The sequence below is a fragment of the Hyperoodon ampullatus genome, assembly GCF_949752795.1.
Source record: "Hyperoodon ampullatus genome assembly, chromosome: 7".
Classification (NCBI taxonomy): Eukaryota; Metazoa; Chordata; class Mammalia; order Artiodactyla; family Ziphiidae; genus Hyperoodon; species Hyperoodon ampullatus.
This window is the reverse complement of record NC_136920.1, coordinates 90,462,506-90,483,251: the sequence shown is the minus strand read 5'-3', so window position 1 is coordinate 90,483,251 and position 20,746 is coordinate 90,462,506. Positions and strand designations below refer to the sequence as shown.

Sequence of the window (20,746 nt, the reverse complement as noted above, 5' to 3'; positions counted from 1 at the left end):
CCAAAAAAGTTCCCCAGGAACCAGGAGTTCGTTCGGAGGGAAGGGGAATGGGTGGGAAGCGTGAGTGCGCCCTAGGAAGGGCATAGGATAGTCAAGGGGGTTAGGTTACTGATGTTAGTTTCCATAAGCCCCTCCGGGGATTGGGCCGTAAATTTAATAATCTATATGGTCCTAAAAGGGCACAACCCATACCCACTGAGAACACAACCAAAGAGCCGGGAGCAAACGTAATCCGGTTTCACCATCTGATCCACCCTCCGCCTTCCCGCCGCGTGCCCCCATCTGCGCATGCTCACAATCGTCCACGCGCCGGAACCCTAGCGCCGGGTGAGGACCTCCATCTCCCCTCTGCCTTAGCCCCTCGCCCCTCGCCCCTCGCCCCTGGCGGGCTGCTGCCCAGATGCCCTGCCCTCCCCCGGGCCGCGGGCAGCAGTGCGCGGGCGCCTCCCGGGGGGTCCCGAGGAGGCTCAGGCGCTGATCTCCACCGCGCCGGCCTCGTCTTGCTCGCAGATCAGGTGCACGCCGCCCGCAGTCCGCAGTGTGCGCGAGGCGCTGCGCGAGCGCCCGGGCGAGCTCGGGGGCCGGGGCGGCGACGTGTGCGTCCGGCCCGTGGCGGGGGAGCGCGCTGGAGAGCGCGGGTAGCGGCGGGCAGAGCGGCTGGGCAGCCCCGGCGAGCGGCCCGGCACGGCCGGCGACACGGAGTAGCCGGGCGGACCGGGCTCCGTCGCGCTCCGAGGCTCTGGGGCGGGGTTCTCCTCGGGTTCCGGGGAGTCCTGCAAGGACACGTGCCGCGAGGGGTCAGCGGACAGCCGGCCAGGGCTGGGAGCGCGCCTGCTGTTCCAGGGCGCTGGGAATACCGAGGTGGAGGGGACATAGTTCCCTCCACACTCCGACTGCCTGGAGGGCTGCAGGCGTAGGTCTGTTTTTGCTTGCAACACAGGACACTTAGCGTGGTGCCTGGCACATAATAGGTGCTCATTAAATGTTGAAATGCATTAGTTTGAGTCCTTTGTCCACTTACTCTGCGCCTTCCACCTGCCTTGGACAGCGTGGGACAGAGTTGGTTACGGAATAGTAGGGAAATCACCGGAGACAGTGTCCAGAGACCTGGGTTTGAAGCCTAGATTTGCCACTGATTTACTTGTTTGATCCTGGGCAAGTCATTTCACCCTGTCAGCCTTATTTTTCTCATCGCTAAAGTGGGAATGACACAAATATTTCTCAGGGTTATTCTGAGTCCTAGAAAGGTATATCAATTTGGTATGGCTATGTAATACCAGAACATGGTAGGGGCTGTTGGAGCGTTTGTGGGGCACCCAGCCCGAAGCTGCTTACCTTGTCCTTCAGGATGTAGAGTGCCATGGGGTTCTTCCGCTCCTGCTCTCCACTTCGTGGGAGGGTGTCTGCTGCACGGAGCAAAGAATGGGGTGGCTGGCCGAGGTACGGAACCCTTTCCACCAGCCAGCACCTGCACTCTTTGCTTCCCGATGGCCAGTTAAGGCCATCGGGAAGCCAGCCTCCACCAAAGGGTCCGGAATACCTGAGATCCTACCTTGGCTGCTCCTCTCCCTGCTCTGCAGCCTTCGTGCAGTTGATGCAGGAAGGGTCCCTGCAGAGCTGGCTTCCTTGTCGCCCATTTCGGCCTTTTCCCAGCAGCTCACTGATCTGAGTGCGGATGGGACGGGTGAGTGTGTGGCTGGGAGCTCACCTTCTGCTTTCAGGCGGTCATCATTCTGATCCATATATTCCAGGGAGTTTTGCTTCTCCAGCTTCCTCTTCTTCCTGCAAATCAACCCAGCACCCTGTGGACAGAGCTGTCGAGTGTGAGCAGGAGAAGTTCTGGGGGTGAGGACACAGGGGGGATCTGCTGACCATAAACGAGGCCTTGTAACAGGAAGACGGGCTGAGTGCGGTGGGAGGGGGAGAAGTCCAGAGCTTTGGGATGCGTCCCATCTAGGTTTGCATCCTGAGTCTGTCCCTAGCATTGTGACTGTGGGCTAGTCATTTAACTAATCTGAGTCTCTGGGTCGTTGTCTGTAAACTGCAGATAATCACATTTAAAGGTAACACCCTAACCACAAACACAGTGCCTGGCTCACAAAAGGTGCCGTGCAAGTGAAACCAGTATTCATCGTGCTGGGGTTGTTAGGGTTGTGAGCACAGGATGTGGTTCCATATACAACACATGCAGTGGTAAGATGGATCTCCTGGGAAGAGGTGCGGGGCCCTGGGAGGAAAGGCGTTTAAAGGAAAGAACAGAGCTTGGGGCTGGAATGGGTTGAAGGATTCAGGTGCTCAGGGAGAGGAACTTGGAGAGTTACCCAGACTTTTTGGAGGGTTTCCAGCAGGCACAGACTGTCACCAAGGTCACAAGGAGGAAGATGCCTCCTGTGGACAAGATTATGTAGAGCGAGCTTCTTCCTAGGGAGAGAGAGGCAGAGAGGTGGGAGAGACTTCAGAAGGGGCACGGGGTGTGGTGAGGAGAGCTTCCTACGGCCGAAGAAATAGAAAAGGGACCCCAGGCAGCATGGCTGGCCAGTGGTGGACCTCGCCCAGAGCTCACTTCCTACCTGTGGCTGTCCTCCAGGGAAAGCTGGCCCACCTCTGCCTCTCTCACTCTGTCTGGGATGTCCTTAGCCTCTCATGGGCCCCTGCCTCTCAGGGCTTTGAGTCCCAAGGGAGGGCAGCAGGAGACTCACTGTACACAGTGATCTTGACGGGCAGGCTGCGGCCCTGGCTGATGGGGTTCTCCACCACACAGCTGTACAGGTCGTCGTCCTCCATGAGCACGCGGCTGATGGTGAGCACCTTTTGGTCGGGGGACAGGAGCATCCGCGAGTCGTTGAGGAGGGGCTTGCCGTCCTTCAGCCATGTGTAGCTGGGCTTGGTGCCATTCTCGTGCGAGCAGTTGAGGGTAAAGGCCTCGCTGAGCTCCAGCACCGTGGTCGAAGCCACTAACACCTGGGGCCTCGAAATGGGCACTGAGCCCGGGGGTGGGAGGAGCCTGTGAGCCACAGGCCAAAAAGCATCTCCCTTCCCCTTCTTAACTGCCTACCTTCCAACTCAGTCTGCGGTCTTCAGAGATCATCACTCCAGCTCTTTACCACCATCCATCCACCCATCCATCCATACATCCACTCATTTATTTACCCACTATTTATTGAGCACATACTGAGCACAGGGAGTACAATGCTGAACAAGACAGCTATGGTCCCTGCCCTCATGGACCTTCCCTTCCCTTCTTCCCAAATACCTTTCCAAGATGTCTTAAACTGACCCAGCCTGGAAGATATTTTAGTTGGGCTAAGCTTAGGTCAAAATAGGTTCAAATATTGGCTCTACCAGTTACTAGCTGCCTGAACTTATGCCCCAGTTTCCTCATCTGCAAAATGGGGTCCGTGATATTAACTATCCCTAGATTATTATGAGCATTACATGAGTCAATATACGCAAAGAACTTACAGTTGTTTCTGGCACGTAGTAAGCGCTGTATACGTGTTAGCTATGGCCTATCTGCCAACCTCTAACATTCCCGTTGGCTCACTCCCAAGCGGCTTTTGTGTGGGTTTTCTTGGGGTCTAGCTAATGTACTGGGTGGACATGGCCCCAGTCCCAGTTACCAGTCCTGCCTCCTTCCCTGCCAGAGACTTTACCGTCTACAGTGAGGTTGATGGTCTTCTCCCCAGTGAAGGTGTCATCGGTGATAGAGATCTCAACCTCATAGGTGCCCTCGTCGGCCAGCTGCAGGTCGCTGAGAAGCAGGGAGCCGTTTTCAAAGAGGCGGATGCGGTCTCGATAGTCGGGCCGCAGGGTACCAATGACCTCTGTGCCGATGGACTGAACCACGGTCACTGGCTTGTCCCGCTTCAGCTGCCACTTGACAACGGGTTTGTCACTGCTGGTGCTACTGTACTGCACAGAAAGCAGGGCCGCCTTCCCCACTGTGCCATGGATCAGGCGCACCGGGCTGGTGATGTTCACCCCCTCCAGGGGCTCTGTGAACAGAGACCCACGAGGTGAGGGCAGCGTCAGGCCCTGGCTCCTAACCTCAGTCCCATCTTCGAGTCCTCTGGTCTCTCCATGCCTCACCTTTCTGGACCCTTCACTCCCTGTCAGTCCTTCCTTCTTACCCTTCGACTGTAGCTCTGACCCCTCTGCTCCCCTGTCATCCCTCACACACATCCCTTTGCCCTCAATCCTTCTTCAATCTGGACCTCTGCCTCTGGCAGTTTTCCCTATTGCCTTCCTCTTGAGGAAGATTCCAGGTAACCCATACCTTATGTGGCCCATTTATGGAAATATGTATTGAGACTTCCCATGTACCAGACACTGTTCTATGTCCCCAGGATATATCAGTGAGCAAAACTGACAAACACCCCTACCCCCTGAAACTTATAGGTCATTAGACCTCAGAATGAATTTGTCAGATTTTCTCCTTAATTGGGCATTGGGAGAGTGGGGGATGGAGAAAGCATGGACATGTAGATTCCCAAAGAAAGGAAGGTGTCATGAGACAGTGCCAGTAAAGGGCAAGTTTAGGGGCCTGAGGACAACTGGACAACTCTCCGGTCATACCAAGAGCCTCCCCTATCCTTGCCCCAGCTGCACGTAGCATCATACTAGGCCTGGCCCAGGGCAGAACAGTCCTGGAAATTCACCCAACTCCAGCCCAATTTGCATCCCCTATGGAAGAGGGATTTGGGACAGGTCAAGCAAAGAGCTTGGAGTCAGAAGACCTTGTAAGATTGGGCTCCACTGCTTACTGGCTGTGAGAATTTGGGCAAGTCATCCTTCTAGGCCTCACTCTTCTCCTTTAGAAAATAAGAATGACAACGATAACAAGAGCAAGTGTCTTATCCAGTTCACAGTGCAAAAGCACGATACGTATGTCAGTGACTGTGGTGTGGGGGAGAGAACACAGGAGTGAGCATCAGAGGTCTGGGCCCTATTGTTGACTTAGGACCTGGGAGAAGTTGCTTATCTGTTCAGGGCTCAGATTTCCCACAGGCCAAATGAGTGGTAACGAGGTGGTCTTATGGTTTGTTCCAGTCCTGTAGTTAGTTCTGGGATTTTACCATCTTGTCCAATGGCAGCCCCATCCAGAGACACATCTCACATTTCAGAGATCTCTTAGGAACTTTGGGGCCTGAACAGATGCTGCTCGTTGGCCTTGCACCTGGCCTTGCAGAGCAATACAGCCACCTGAGGGAGGGGTCTTCTGGAGAGGATGTCAGCTAGGAACAGGGCTGAGTTTAGCTGAATAGACACATACATGTCAGGTTCTCTGTTCCTCTGCACCCCCAGCTTCTTCCTTTGACTGTCATTGCCTCTGAAGTTCCCTCCGTCTTTCTCACCCCTGTTTCCCACTCTGCTACTGCTGCAGTGTAGATTTGGGGAAGGTGAGCTGTACCTTTCCAGCCCCTATTCCTCTCCTTGTACCTCGAGGACCCAGACCAAACCAGGAGGCAATGGAACTAAAAGGCTAGTTGTGGAGATCGAAGCAAATTTAATTTGAAAACATATCCAGTCCATTTTGGGAGCAAATGCATTGTTAAGTAATGAGCTCATCATCTTTGGAAGTGGTCAAGGAAAGGCCAATTGACTGTTCTTTCACCTCTCTGTGCTTGCATTTCCTCCTCTGAATAGTGAGGTCGTGGGACCAGATGATCTCTAGGGGCCTTCTCCACCCTGGCATTCTATAATCCATCACCTGTCAAGGATGTTACAATCATAAAACGTTAAGCATGGAAGAGACTACTTGAATGATGAAAGCCACCATATGTATGAATATTACATACTTGTTACTAAGAGGAGTCTCAACTGGCAGGAGTTAGAATGGACAAAATCAACTATTTTCAATTTTTTTTAATTTAAGGTATTTTTGTTCCCGCAAAACCTTATAGAAATTGAAAAGAAATGAAATTTAGTTCTAGTTCACCTGATTTGGTCAAAGAGGTGGTTAGGACCAGAGCCCTGTCCTCCCCAATACCTTGGGATGCTGCTAGGAATCCTTATGGCTCTGTGTATCAGGCTGAAATCGTTTGGCTACATGATCCTTAAGATTTCTCCAGCTCTTAGTTTCTGTGATAATTTAGATGGGATTTCCTGCCTCGCATCTGCTAGGTCCCATGCTTGCTTTGATTAAGAAACACAAGCTTTCAAATTTCCCTGAATAGGCAAATAGGGTTTGGTGTGTGTGACTTGAGGTGACCCTGAAAAAAAATCACTGAGCTTCATTAAAGGCCAGGGTGGGCACATCTACCCCACTTCCTCAGGACCCAGTCTGAAGCAGTGGGGTTGGCACATGAGATTGATATAAGCAGAGCCATCCTGAGGTTTAGCAACCCCAAACACTGAGGTTCCCCTTTCCTCCCTCCTGGAGGCTGGACTGTGACAGTCCCGGCCCCAAGAAAAAGTGGAAGGGATTCTCCTCCCCACTTCTGTCTTCTCTGGCCCTCCCTGAGTTTCCCCAGCATCCACTGTCTTGCATCCCATACAAGGTCCTTCTAGTGCTTTTGTGATGTCTTTTCCCCTTCAAGTCAGCTCTTTCTACCAATTTTTATTTATTTAGACCACACCACGCAGCATGTGGGATCTTAGTTCCCCAACCAGGGGTCGAACCCGTGACCCCCTGCATTAGAAGTATGGAGTCCTAACCACAAGACCGCCAGAGAAGCCCCTCTTTCTACCAATTTAAACTTGATTCTTCTGGATAAAAACATTGGAGAAGCTACAGCATGTGGATTGCCCTGGGGCTCACCCTCTTCTAGGTGGATGCCTGTGAACAGGGCCTGCCCATGAGTCATAGGGATGTATGTAGGTATGTTCAGAGTGGAGGGAGCAGTCTTTTTCAGAAGCTGACAAAGAAAGCTTTTTCGCTGAGCAAACACTGGTTCCCAAAACTCGCGCCAAAATCGGAGTTGCTTTTAAGTTCAGGGTCCCACAACTTTCAAGGGACACAGAGAACTGGGACAGGTGCCAAAGCAGGACACAGAAGTGAGGAAATGGCTAACAGTGCAAATAAAAGGGACTGGGACTATTCAACCTTGAGAAACAATTAACTTAATCATTGTCCTCAAGTCTCTGACGCATCATTATGTAGAAAGTCTCTGTTCCCGCTGGAGGCTGAACAAAAGGAAATTGACCTCGCAGCAAGACGTCCCTATCAATTTAAACGGCCGTACCGGATCACGTAGGTGGCCCTCATCAAGTAGGATTTTGACCTGCGGTGATATCAAAGAATGTCAAGCTTTAAAATATAAGACTGTACCGAAGAGACACCAAGGTTGCACAGGTGCCAAGGGAACACCAAGTGAACACACAAAGAGAAGGTAGCCAAGAAGAAAGACTTCAGAAGAAAGTCTACTCTTTCTTCTGAAGAAACCAGCTCTACTAGCATCTTGATCTTGAACTTCAGCCTCCAGAACCGATTGGAACAAAGATGGTGGAGTAGAAGGATGTGCTCTCACTCCCTCTTGCAAGAACATCAGAATCACAACTAGCTGCTGGACAATCATTGACAGGAAGACACTGGAACTCACCAAAAAAAGACACCCCACATCCAAAGACAAAGGAGAAGCCACAGTGAGATGGTAGGAGGGGTGCAATCACAGTAAAATCAAATCCCATAACTGCTGGGTGGGTGACTCACAAACTGGAGAACACTTATACCACAGAAGTTCACCTACTGGAGTGAAGGTTCTGAGCCCCACGTCAGGCTTCCCAACCTGAGGGTCCGGCAATGGGAGGAGGAATTCCTAGAGGATCAGACTTTGAAGGCTAGTGGGATTTGATTGCAGGACTTCGATAGGACTGGGGGAAACAGAGACTCCACTCTTGGAGGGCACACACAGAGTAGTGTGCGCATCGGGACCCAGGAGAAGGAGCAGTGACCCTAGGGGAGACTGAACCAGACCTACCTGCTAGTGTTGGAGGGTCTCCTGCAGAGGTGGGGGTGGCTATGGCTCACCGTGGGGACAAGGACACTGGCAGCAGAAGTTCTGGGAAGTACTCCTTGGCATGAGCCCTCCCAGAGTCTGCCATTAGCCCCACCAAAGAGCCCAGGTAGGCTCGACTGTTGGGTTGCCTCAGGCCAAACAACCAACAGGGAGGGTACCCAGCCCCACCCATCAGCAGTCAAGTGGATTAAAGTTTTACTGAGCTCTACCCACCAGAGCAACAGTCAGCTCTACCCACCACCAGTCCCTCCCATCAGGAAATTTGCACAAGCCTCTTAGATAGGCTCATCCACCAGAGGGCAGACAGCAGAAGCAAGAAGAACTACAATCCTGCAGCCTGTGGTACAAAAACCACATTCACAGAAAGATAGACAAGATGAAAAGGCAGAGGGCTATGTACCAGATGGAGGAACAAGATAAAACCCCACTATAAAAACAACTAAATGATGTGGAGATAGGCAACCTTCCAGAAAAAGAATTCAGAATAATGACAGTGAAGATGATCCAGGACCTCGGAAAAAGAATAGAGGCAAAGGTCGAGAAGATGCAAGAAATGTTTAACAAAGACTTAGAAGAATTAAAGAACAAAGAAGCAGAGGTGAACAATACAATAACTGAAATGAAAACTACACTAGAAGGAATCAATAGCAGAATAACTGAGGCAGAAGAACGGATAAGTGACCTGGAAGACAGAATAGTGGAATTCATGGTTGGGAACAGAATAAAGAAAAAAGAATGAAAAGAAATGAAGACAGCCTAAGAGACCTCTGGGACAACATGAAACGCAACAACGTATGCATTATAGGGGTCCCAGAAGGAGAAGAGAGAGAGAAAGGACCCGAGAAAATATTTGAAGAGATTATAATTGAAAACTTCCCTAACATGGGAAAGGAAATAGCCACCCAAGTCCAGGAAGTGCAGAGAGTCCCATACAGGATAAACCCAAGGAGAAACATGCCGAGACACATAATAATCAAACTGGCAAAAATTAAAGGCAAAGAAAAATTATTGAAAGCAGCAAGGGAAAAATGACAAATAACCTACAAGGGAACTCCCATAAGGTTAACGGCTGATTTCTTGGCAGAAACTCTACAAGCCAGAAGGGAGTGGCATGATATACTTAAAGTGATGAAAGGGAAGAACCTACAACCAAGATTACTCTACCCAGCAAGGATCTCATTCAGATTCGATGGAGAAATCAAAAGCTTTACAGACAAGCAAAAGCTAAGAGAATTCAACACCACCAAACCAGCTCTACAACAAATGCCCAAGGAACTTCTCTAAGTGGGAAACACAAGAGAAGAAAAGGACCTACAAAAACAAACCCAAAACAATTAAGAAAATGGGAATACGAACATACATATCGATAATTACCTTAAACGTGAATGGATTAAATGCTCCAACCAAAAGACACAGGCTTGCTGAATGGATACATAAACAAGACCCATATATATGCTGTCTAAAAGAGACCCACTTCATACCTAGGGACACATACAGACTGAAAGTGAGGGAATGGAAAAAGATATTCCATGCAAGTGGAAATCAAAAGAAAGCTGGAGTAGCAATACTCATATCAGATAAAATAGACTTTAAAATGAAGAATGTTACAAGAGACAAGGAAGGACACTGCATAATGATCAAGGGATCAATCCAAGAAGAAGATATAACAATTATAGTCTTATATGCACCCAACATAGGAGCACCTCAATACATAAGGCAACTGCTAACAGCTACAAAAGAGGAAATCGACAGTAACACAATAGTAGTGGGGAACTTTAACACCTCATTTGCACCAATGGACAGATCATCCAAAATGAAAATAAAAAAGGAAACAGAAGCTTTAAATGACACAATGGACCAGATAGATTTAATTGATATTTATAGGACATTCCATCCAAAAACAGCAGATTACACTTTCTTCTCAAGTGCGCACGGAACATTCTCCAGGATAGATCACATCTTGGGTCACAAATCAAGCCTCAGTAAATTTAAGACAATTGAAATCATATCAAGCCTCTTTTCTGACCACAACACTATGAGATTAGAAATGAATTACAGGTAAAAAAACGTAAAAAACACAAACACATTGGAGGCTAAACAATACGTTACTAAATAACCAAGAGATCACTGAAAAAATCAAAGAGGAAATCAAAAAATACCTAGAGACAAATGACAATGAAAACATGACGATCGAAAACCTATGGGATGCAGCAAAAGCAGTTCTAAGAGGGAAGTTTATAGCTATACAAGCCTACCTCAAGAAACAAGAAAAATCTCAAATACACAATCTAACCTTACACCTAAAAGAAGTAGAGAAAGAAAAACAAACAAAACCCAAAGTTAGCAGAAGGAAAGAAATCATAAAGATCAGAGCAGAAATAAATGAAATAGAAAAAAAGAAAACAATAACAAAGATCAATAAAACTAAAAGCTGGTTCTTTGAGAACATAAACAAAATTGATAAACCATAAGCCAGACTCATCAAGAAAAAGAGGGAGAGGACTCAAATCAGTAAAATTAGAAATGAAAAAGGAGAAGTTACAACAGACACCACAGAAATACAAAGCACCCTAAGAGACTACTACAAGCAATTGTATGCCAATAAAATGGACAACCTGGAATAAATGGACAAATTCTCAGAAAGGTATAACCTTCCAAGACTGAACCAGGAAGAAATAGAAAATACGAACATACCAATCACAAGTAATGAAATGGAAACTGTGATTAAAAATCTTCCAACAAACAAAAGTCCAGGACCAGATGGCTTCACAGGTGAATTCTATCAAACATTTAGAGAAGAGCTAACATGCACCCTTTTCAAACCCTTCCAAAAAATTGCAGAGGAAGGAATACTCCCAAACTCATTCTATGAGGCCACCATCACTCTGATACCAAAACCAGACAAAGATACTACAAAAAAAAATTACAGACCAATATCACTGATGAATATAGATGCAAAAATCCTCAACCAAATACTAGCAAACAGAATCCAACAACACATTAAAAGGATCGTACACCATGATCAAGTGGGATTTATCCCAGGGATGCAAGAATTCTTCAATACATGCAAATCAATCAATGTGATACACCATATTAACAAATTGAAGAATAAAAACCATATGATCATCTCAATAGATGCAGAAAAAGCTTTTGACAAAATTCAACACCCATTTATGATAAAAACTCTCCAGGAAGTGGGCATAGAGGGAACCTACCTCAGCATAATAAAGGCCATATACAACAAACCCACAGCAAACATAATTCTCAATGGTGAAAATCTGAAAGCATTTCCTCTAAGATCAGGAACAAGGCAAGGATATCCACTCTCACCATTATAATTCAACATAGCTTTGGAAGTCCTAGCCATTGCAATCAGAGTAGAAAAAGTAATAAAAGGAATACAAATTGGAAAAGAAGAAGTAAAAGTGTCACTGTTTGCAGATGACATGATACTATACATAGAGAATCCTAAAGATGCCACCAGAAAACTACTAGAGCTAACCAATGAATTTGGTAAAGTTGCAGGATACAAATTAATGCACAGAAATCTCTTGCATTCCAATACACTAATGATGAAAAATCTGAAAGAGAAATTAAGGAAACACTCCCATTTACTATTGTAACAAAAAGAATAAAATACCTAGGAATAAACCTACCTAGGGAGACAAAAGACCTGTATGCAGAAAGCTATAAGACACTGATGAAAGAAATTCAAGATGATACCAACAGATGGAGAGATATACCATGTTCTTGGATTGGAAGAATCAATATTTTGAAAATGGCTATACTACCCAAAGCAATCTACAGATTCAATGCAATCCCTATCAAATTACCAATGGCATTTTTTACAGAACTAGAAGAAGAAAATCTTAAAATTTGTATGGAAAAACAAAAGACCCCGAATATCCAAAGTAGTCTTGAGGGGAAAAAATGGAGCTGGAGGAATCAGACTCTCTGACTTCAGACTATACTATAAACCTACAGTAATCAAGATAATATGGTACTGGAATAAAAACAGAAACATACATCAATGGAACAAGATAGAAAGCCCAGAGATAAACCCACACACCTATGGTCAACTAATCTATGACAAAGGAGGCAAGGATGTACAATGGAGATAAGACAGCCTCTTCAATACGTGGTGCTGGGAAAACTGGACAACTACACATAAAAGAATGAAATTAGAACACTCCCTACACCATACACAAAAATAAACTCAAAATGGATTAGAGACCTAAATGTAAGACTGGACACTATAAAACTCTTAGACAAAAACATAGGAAGAACACTCTTTGACATAAATCACAGCAAGATCTTTTTGGATCTACCTCCTAGGGTAATGGAAATAAAAACAAAAATAAGCAAATGGGACTTAATGAAACTTCAAAGCTTTTGCACAGAAAAGGAAACCATAAACAAGACAAAAAGACAACCCTCAGAATGGGAAAAAATATTTGCAAATGAATCAAAGGACAAAGGATTAATCTCCAAAATATATAAACAGTTCATGCAGTTCAATAGTAAAAAAACAAGCAACCCAATCCAAAAATGGGCAGAAGACCTAAATAGACATTTCTCCAAAGAAGACATGCAGATGGCCAAGAAGCACATGAAAAGCTGCTCAACATCACTAATTATTAGAGAAATGCAAGTCAAAACTACAGTGAGGTATCACCTCACACCAGGTAGAATGGGCATCATCAGAAAATCTACAAACAACAAATGCTGGAGAGGGTGTGGAGAAAAGGGAACCCTCTTGCACTGTTGGTGGGAATGTAAATTGATACAGCCACTATGGAGAACAGTATGGAGGTTCCTTAAAGAACTAAAAATAGAATTACCATATGACCCAGCAATCCCACTACTGGGCATATACCCAGACAAAACCATAATTCAAAAAGACACATGCACCCCATGTTTGTTGCAGCACTGTTTACAATAGCCAGGTCATGGAAGCAACCTAAATGCTCATTGACAGACGAATGGAGAAAGAAGACGTGGATTGATCTAGAGACTGTCATACAGAGTGAAGTAAGTCAGAAAGAGAAAAACAAATATCGTATATTAACGCATATATGTGGAACGTAGAAAAATAGTACAGATGAACCAGTTTGCAGGGCAGAAATAGAGACACAGATGTAGAGAACAAACGTATGGACACCAAGGGGGGAAAGCAGCGGGGCGGTGGGGGTGGTGGTGAGATGAATTGGGCGATTGGGATTGACATGTATACACTGATGTGTATTAAATTGATGACTAATAAGAATCTGCTGTATAAAAAAATAAATAAAATTAAATTAAAAAAAATAAAAATAAAGTGCTAAAATAAAAAAGAATGTACCTACCAGTAGCCTTGGGGTCCCTTAATAGCCTCTTCCTTTAAAGAAATCATCATCTACTCATTTTCATGTGATCCTTTTTGCTGGGCAAAGGTTTTCTTTTACCAGTATTTGCCTTCAATTTACCTTTTAAAAGTATCAATGAGGTAGTGCGAAACATGTTACACCTAATCTGTACACTCTGATAGCACGGACTGCAGTTAAGTCCCTTTTTATCTGAAGGGCTTTTTGTTTTGTTTGGATGTATCTCCACAGGGAAGTCCCTCTTTCCCTTTGGCTAGTATAGATACCCTTATTTGGGCTTTCTTCAGCTCTATTATTTCAGTTTTTGAGGTGTGGTAACCAGAACTGCATACAGTAACCCAAGGGCACACAGCGTGGTTTTTGAAGAGGGAAAAATATTGCTTTCCACTTTTCATTTTTAATGTTTTCTTAATGAATTAACAATAAAGGATATTAAATGCTCCGAGAAAACAACCCTCCTCCTCTGTCCCTACTGTATAGGGCCTTCACTGTTCGGGTTATTGTATTGTATTCTTATGTTGTTACCACATTGAGGCCTACAAAAGTGTGAAATCATTTTAAGTGTCAATCACTCAGGAATATAAGAGAAAACCAGGAAACGGAAATTGTGAAGAAGGCCCTTGGGATCCAGGAAGAGAAGGATAGCTTTTTTTCTACACTCTACAGAGTGTAGATGTTCAGTAATGTGTACCTAGCTAATAAGTGTTAAGCTGACACACAGAGATTTACCGTGTTTTGGATTGGAATAATCATTATTGTTAAGCTGTCATATCTCCCAAGCTGACTTATAAATTTAATACAATGCCCATCAAAATCCTAGGAGGTTTACTTTGTGATTTTGGCACGAGGATAGACAAATAGATCAATGGAACAGAATAGAGAGTCCAGAAACAGACTTAAACATGATAGCTTGACTTTTTTTTTTTTTTTTGGCTGCTAGGCTTGTGGGATATTAGTTCCTGACCAGGGATCGAACCCGTGCCCCCTGCAGTAGGGCATGGAGTCCTAACCACTGGACCGCCAGGGAACTCCCTGATTGCTTGACTTATGACACAGGTGACACTGCAGTGAAGTGGAGAAAGAATTTTTTTTTCTTTTTAATAAATAGTGCTGGGCCACATAGGAAAAAAAAAGAATATTGATCCTTTTCTCACATCTCACACAAATAGCAATTCTAGGTAGATTGTAGATCTAAGTGTGAAAGGAAAAATAATGTTTTAGAAAGAAAACATAGCATAATATCTCCATGACTTGAGGGCAGACACAGATTTTTTGACAGGACAGAAAAGTGGTACCCATAAAAGAAGAAAATGATACACTGGACACAATAATGTTAAGAGCTTCTGTTCATCAAAAGACACCATTAAGAGAGTGAAAAGGCAAGCTGTACAGTGAGAGATATTTGTAATACATATATCCTATAAACAACTCATATCCAACATATATATTTTAAACTCCTACAAATTACTACTTTAACAAAATCCAGGAAACAATAGAAAGTGGGCAAAAGACTTGGAACAGGTACCTCACATAAAAGGATTTCCAAATGGCTAATAAATATATGAAAAAGACACAACTTCATTAATCATCATAGAAATGCAATTTCCCTGGTGGTGCAGGGGTTAAGAATATGTCTGCCAATGCAAGGGACACAGGTTCCAGCCCTGGTTCAGGAAGATCCCACATACTGCGGAGCAACTAAGCCCGTGTGCCACAGCTACTGAGCCTGCACCCTAGAACCCGTCAACCACAACTACTGAAGCCCACGTGCCTAGAGCCCGAGCTCCACAACAAGAAAAGCCACCGCAATGAGAAGTCCGAGTACCACAACGAAGAGTAGCCCCCACTCACCGCAACTAGAGAAAGCCCGCACCGCAACAAAGACCCAACACAGCCAAAAAGAAATAAATTTAAAAAAAATTTTTTTAAAAGAAATGCAATTTTAAACCATAGTTTGATGCCACCTCATACTAGGATAGCTAAAATGAAAAAGAGAAGATTCAATTATTGGTGAATATATGGAACATCTGGAACTCTCAATCACTGCTGGTGGGAATGTAGATTGATACAACCATGTAGATTGATACAACCACTTTTGAAAACTCTGGCTATGTCTACTAAGTCTAACCACACACGTATCTCAGCAAATTCTACTCCTGGGTATATCTGTTCACCAAAAGACATCTACTAGAATGTTTTAACAACTCTATGCATAAAGGCCCAAACTGTAAACAACCAAAGTGTCTATCAAAGTTCAATAGATAAATTGTGGTAAATTCATACAATGGAATATTCTACAGCACTGAGACCAAACAAGTTATAATTTTAACAACAAAATGCACGAATCTTACAAATTTGGTGCTCATTGAAAGAAGCCAGGCATAAAAGAATGCATACATATAATTCCATTTTTATGAAGTTCAAAGACATGCAAAATTAATCCATATTAGAAGTTAGGACACCTCTGTGACCCTGGAGGGAAGGCAATAGTAACAGAAATAGAATGGGGGTGCTTCCGAGGTGCTGAAATGTTCTTTTTCTTGGTCTTGGGGGCTGATTAAATGGGTCTGTTCACTTCATAAAGGTTCATAAAACTGTATCCTTATGCAAAATGCATGTTCCTGTATGTAATTTTCAATTGCAATTAAAAAAAAAAAAAGACAGCACCTACGATGTGAAGGTGATCTTAGGACTAAAAGGGTGGAAACCAGGCAAGGGACTTCCTCCTATTGGGTCGGTAGAGGATGAGCTGACTCTAGGACCCCAGAGAGTAACATCTTGCAAATCAGATTATCTAGATTTAAGGCATGCTGTGTTTATGTCTGTAAATAGTATCCTAGCCTCTAGAAAAGCCCTGTTTGAATGTTCCAGGAACAGGGCTGTGATGAATTTAGGAAAGCCTCATTAGGCCATATTAGGTTCAGAGCACTAAGTGTTACTTGCCTGAGGCTAGTTTGGTGATTGCTGTCATAAGGGAAGGCAAGGGATTAAGGTAAATCTCTGGGAGCCAGGGCCACATGGTTCAGCCCCCCTTTTAGTGCCAATCTTAAAAATACATTTCCTAGTGGCGCAGTGGTTGAGAGTCCACCTGCCGATGCAGGGGACACGGGTTCACGCCCCGGTCTGGGAAGATCCCACATGCCGCGGAGTGGCTGGGCCCGTGAGCCATAGCCGCTGAGCCTGCGCGTCCGGAGCCTGTGCTCCGCAACGGGAGAGGCCACGGCAGTGAGAGGCCCCCGTACCGCAAAAAAAAAAAAAAAAAAAAAAAAAAACATTTCCCAGCCTCCCTTGCAATTAATTATGATACTACTGATTTCTAGCCAATAATACTAGTAAAAGTTGTAGACACCATTTATAGGCTGATTTAGAAAAACCTCTCTCCTTTTTTTTTTAATCCTCTACCTAAAAGAAATGAAGATAAATCTCAGACTGACCATTGGAAACACATGTCAAAGTTGATAGCGCTCCATCAGCTTGGTGCCTGAAAAACCTCATGGAACAGAGTCTTTCCTCATCCCAGGCCTAGCCTGAAATGGCACTGACTACTCCATGGTTAATGCCAGGACTTAAATTTTGGAATTTATTTGTCACAGAAGCTGACATTTTCCTCATAGATTGAGGATGGCAGAAATTCCTTATAGAATCTCAGCTCTTTATTGCTCTTGAGTCCACAGCAGTACAATGGTCTGACCCTGCACTTACCTCTTACCTGTCATAGATTGTAACTAATATCTTATTAGCATAGTTTATATTTAGAACTTTTTTGTTATACTTTTTTTGGTTTTTTGGCCGAGCCACGTGGCATGCCTGATCTTAGTTCCTTGACCAGTGGTCGAACTCATGCCCCCTGCAGTGGAAGCATGGAGTCTTAACCACTGGACCGCCAGGGAACTCCCTTGTTATATAATACATATTAACTTCCATTTTCCCTCACAGGAGATCCTTTGTCACCTTTTTTTTTTTTTTTGCCTAATCACACTGACTGACAAGATCTTTCTATATATTTTTTTCTTTACCATATGATGACCTGAAAGAGCTTAGGGACATCTCTGATTTGTATAATTCATTGCACATTTCCTATTCCCAATTCACTGCCTTCATACCCTCAGCTCTCGTTTCCTCAACTCATTGTAATTTCCACTGAGACCGCTGTCACCAAGGCTAATGGTAACCTCTTTTTTTGTTTGTTTGTTTGTTTGTTTTTTTGCCGTACGCGGGCCCCTCACTGCTGTGGTCTCTCCCGTTGCGGAGCACAGGCTCCGGACGCGCAGGCTCAGCGGCCATGGCTCACGGGGCCAGCCACTCCGCGGCATGTGGGATCTTCCCGGACCCGTGTCCCCTGCATCGGCAGGCGGACTTGCAACCACTATGCCACCAGGGAAGCCCGGTAACCTCTTTTTTTTAAAAAAAATAAATCTATTTATTTATTTATTGCTTCGTTGCTGCACGTGGGCTTTCTCTAGTTGCGGAGAGCGGGGGCTATTCTTCGTTGCGGTGTGCAGGCTTCTCATTGCAGTGGCTTCTCTTGTTGTGGAGCACTGGCTCTAGGCGCAAGGGCTTCAGTAGTTGTGGCACATGGGCTCAGTAGCTGTGGTGCATGGGCTTAGTTGCTCCGTGGCATTTGGGACCTTCCCGGACCAGGGCTCAAACCCGTGTACCCCTGCATTGGCAGATGGATTCTTAACCACTGTGCCACCAGGTAAGTCCCTAATGGTAAGCTTTAAATTGGCATATCTAATGGGCTCTTTCAGGTCCTTATTATACTGGGCTCCTTGATACGTTTGATGATGATTGTCTGGGAAACTCCCAACTCCCTTCACTTTCTGGATACCACAGTCTCCCAGGTCTCCCTCTGTGTCTCTGATTGTTCCTTCTGGGGCTCCTCAGTGGACTTTATTCTCTGCCTTCCTCTGCAAATCTTGGGGTTCCTCAATGTTCCATATTTAGCTCATTTTCTCCTCCAAGGTAATATTTATTCATTCTCCTTGTTTTAAATCTCACCTCTTGGCTGACAGTTTCCAAATACTTCTCTCCAACCCTCCAGCTTTAGGTTATTCAACATTTTCCCACAAATGTCTCACAGGCATTTCAACCTCAACATGAGCAACACTAGTTATCATATCTCCCAACCTTGCCCCATTTTTTAAATTTATGGTTTCACACAGAAACCCTGCCTCCTTCTCTAGATCGTTTCACTTCCTATAAATCACTAGGTCCTGACTTTCCCTCCAAAATATTATCTCAACATCCCTCACTCCCCCTCTCTTTATTCTAATTCCAGCCCAGGTCCTTTCTCTCCTGAACTATTGCAATAGCCTCGCTATGGTTTGACTTGTGTCCCCTAAAATTCATACCTTGAAGTCCTAACCCCAAGTATCTCAGAATGTGACCTTATTTTGCAGTGTGGTCATTGCCAAGGTAATAAGCTAAGATGAGGTCCTGCTGGAGTGGGGTGGGCCTCTAATCAAAGATGACTGGTGTCCTTTTAAAAAGGAGAAATTTGGATATACACACAAGCACAGGGAGAACGCCATGTGAAGATTAAAGTTAATCTGTCACAGCCAAGGAACTCCCAGAAGCCAGCAGAGAGCACTGGAACAGAACATTCCCTAGGGCCTTCAGAGGGAGCACAGCCTTGCCAGCACCTTGATCTTGAACTTTTAGCCTCCAGAACTGTGAGACAATACATTTCTGCTGTTGAAGCCACCCAGTCTGTGGTTCCAGCAAATGGATACAGGCTTCCTTTCCTATCTTGCTTGCCTACAGTTTCACCTCCAACACCTCACTGCAGAGTGAGGGATCTGAGCTATACTCTGGCCCTGCTTGTTCCCAGATTAAAAACCATTCAATGTCCTCCCCCGCTCCCATTGTTTGCAAATTATATTACAGTTTCCTTTGCAGAGTTTACCAGTCTCACCTAATTCCATCCACACTTTCTTCTCCAGCAGTGGTGACTGACTGGGCTGCTCCTAACATGTGATACCATTTCAAGCTGTTGACCTTGGCCCATTTTCCCAGCTATGATGCTCACTCCCACACCTATCTGTTTTTCTCATCTTTTAAAATTCAGTGCAGACATTCCCAGGAAACCTCCCCTGATATTCCCCCACTCCCATCCTGTACCACCAGCACCAGCTTCCTGATGGGGTAGGTGACCTCTCTCTGATTCTTGGAACCCTCTGCCTCTCTGACTCATAGTAGTTTCTGCATTTTATTAAAATGATCTCTGCATCTTATTTGCCCCACTAAATTGTGAATTCCTAGGCTCTCTGGAATAGTGTGTGTGTGCGTGCCTGCGTGTGCGCACATAAGCACATGTATTTCAAATAAGATCATTTCTCCAAGAAGTTGGTAGGGGGAGGTAGGTGTCTATGGCGTGTGTGTTATGCATAGATTGGTGTTACTCTCCCAAACCAGGAGGCTTATTATCTCCAAAGCTTCTTTCATCTCCCTTGTTATTTTATACTCAGAGAAGCCAGGGTGGCGGCTGGGGAGACACAAAACCAAGATTTCCCCACCCCTTCAAGGCCCACCATAGTCCCTTGGAAAGAATGCCGGACTGGCCCACGCCAACAAGACATCCCATCAGAAACGGCTCATTGCCCTCCATCTAATGTACGGAATGCCGTGGGAGCTGCAAAGTCATGCAGGCTTTGGGGGGTGGGGGGCAGGGGCCGGGCAGGAGGCATACAGAATGAAGAAATACATTCAACACGAATGCCTGAATTCACTGAGACGCTTCCCACGGTGGCTGAGCATTCTCCCCTCCTCCCGCCCCAAAGGCATTCTGGCCCTCAGCTCTCCCCTCCCTCTCCTTTGAAAGCCCCGGGTCCCTTCTCTAGACCCTGTCTTACCCTCTGGTCTCCTACCTGTCTGGATCAGAAGCAGGTAGAGAAAAGGAGTGAGGCGCAGGGCACTGAAGGCTCTGGACAGGGCTTCCCTTTCTCTCTTCATTTTGGGTGGCGTTCTCCAGCTCTGGTGCACACAATTAGCATGATTTCTCCACTCTGGGCACGTCCCTTTGTACCACTCGGAGTTTCTCTGCCCGAACACAACCCTGCCAAGTTCCCTCTGAATACACAGAGCTCTGTGTGTTGCTGGACTTGTTCTTTCCTCTCTTTCAGACCTGGCATTTTCTAGTTTCAAAGCCCTACATCCCGGGTTCGGAGGAGAGTATCTGCTTGGGAGATAATCTCCAGCACAGGGTTCAGTCTGATGGGTCCCAGCAGCCTAGCAGCTCTTTGTTCACCTGCGCTGAGCCCCACTGTCAGGGGGAGATGAGGATTTGGGCTCATTGAAGGGACTGGGCTGGGACACACTCTAAATTGGACCTTGTGTGTCCCAACCTGTCCTGTCTCCACCTCACGCTCCCTGTTCCTGCAAAGGAGGGTGTGCGCCAGGGACACACCTCCAATAAACTCTAAA

General features: G+C 45.6%; 1 protein-coding gene across 3 annotated transcripts; it reads right to left on the bottom strand.

Moving 5' to 3' along the window:
* Positions 1-467: 467 nt before the first annotated feature.
* HEPACAM (hepatic and glial cell adhesion molecule) lies at positions 468-20,290 on the bottom strand (the record flags this gene model as incomplete). 3 transcript variants are annotated; one of them, XM_079708770.1, is made up of 7 exons in its annotated part: positions 468-773; positions 1,336-1,406; positions 1,709-1,782; positions 2,322-2,421; positions 2,700-2,981; positions 3,654-3,995; positions 20,191-20,290. In XM_079708770.1, 7 exons carry the CDS (start codon positions 20,273-20,275, stop codon positions 468-470), a joined length of 1,260 nt encoding a protein of 419 aa, XP_079564896.1. The 3 variants fall into 3 exon arrangements, with proteins under 3 accessions (XP_079564896.1, XP_079564894.1, XP_079564895.1); XM_079708768.1 differs by having other exon boundaries at positions 1,553-1,782; positions 2,328-2,421; positions 20,191-20,275; XM_079708769.1 differs by having other exon boundaries at positions 2,328-2,421; positions 20,191-20,275.
* Between the last annotated feature and the right edge of the window lie 456 nt (positions 20,291-20,746).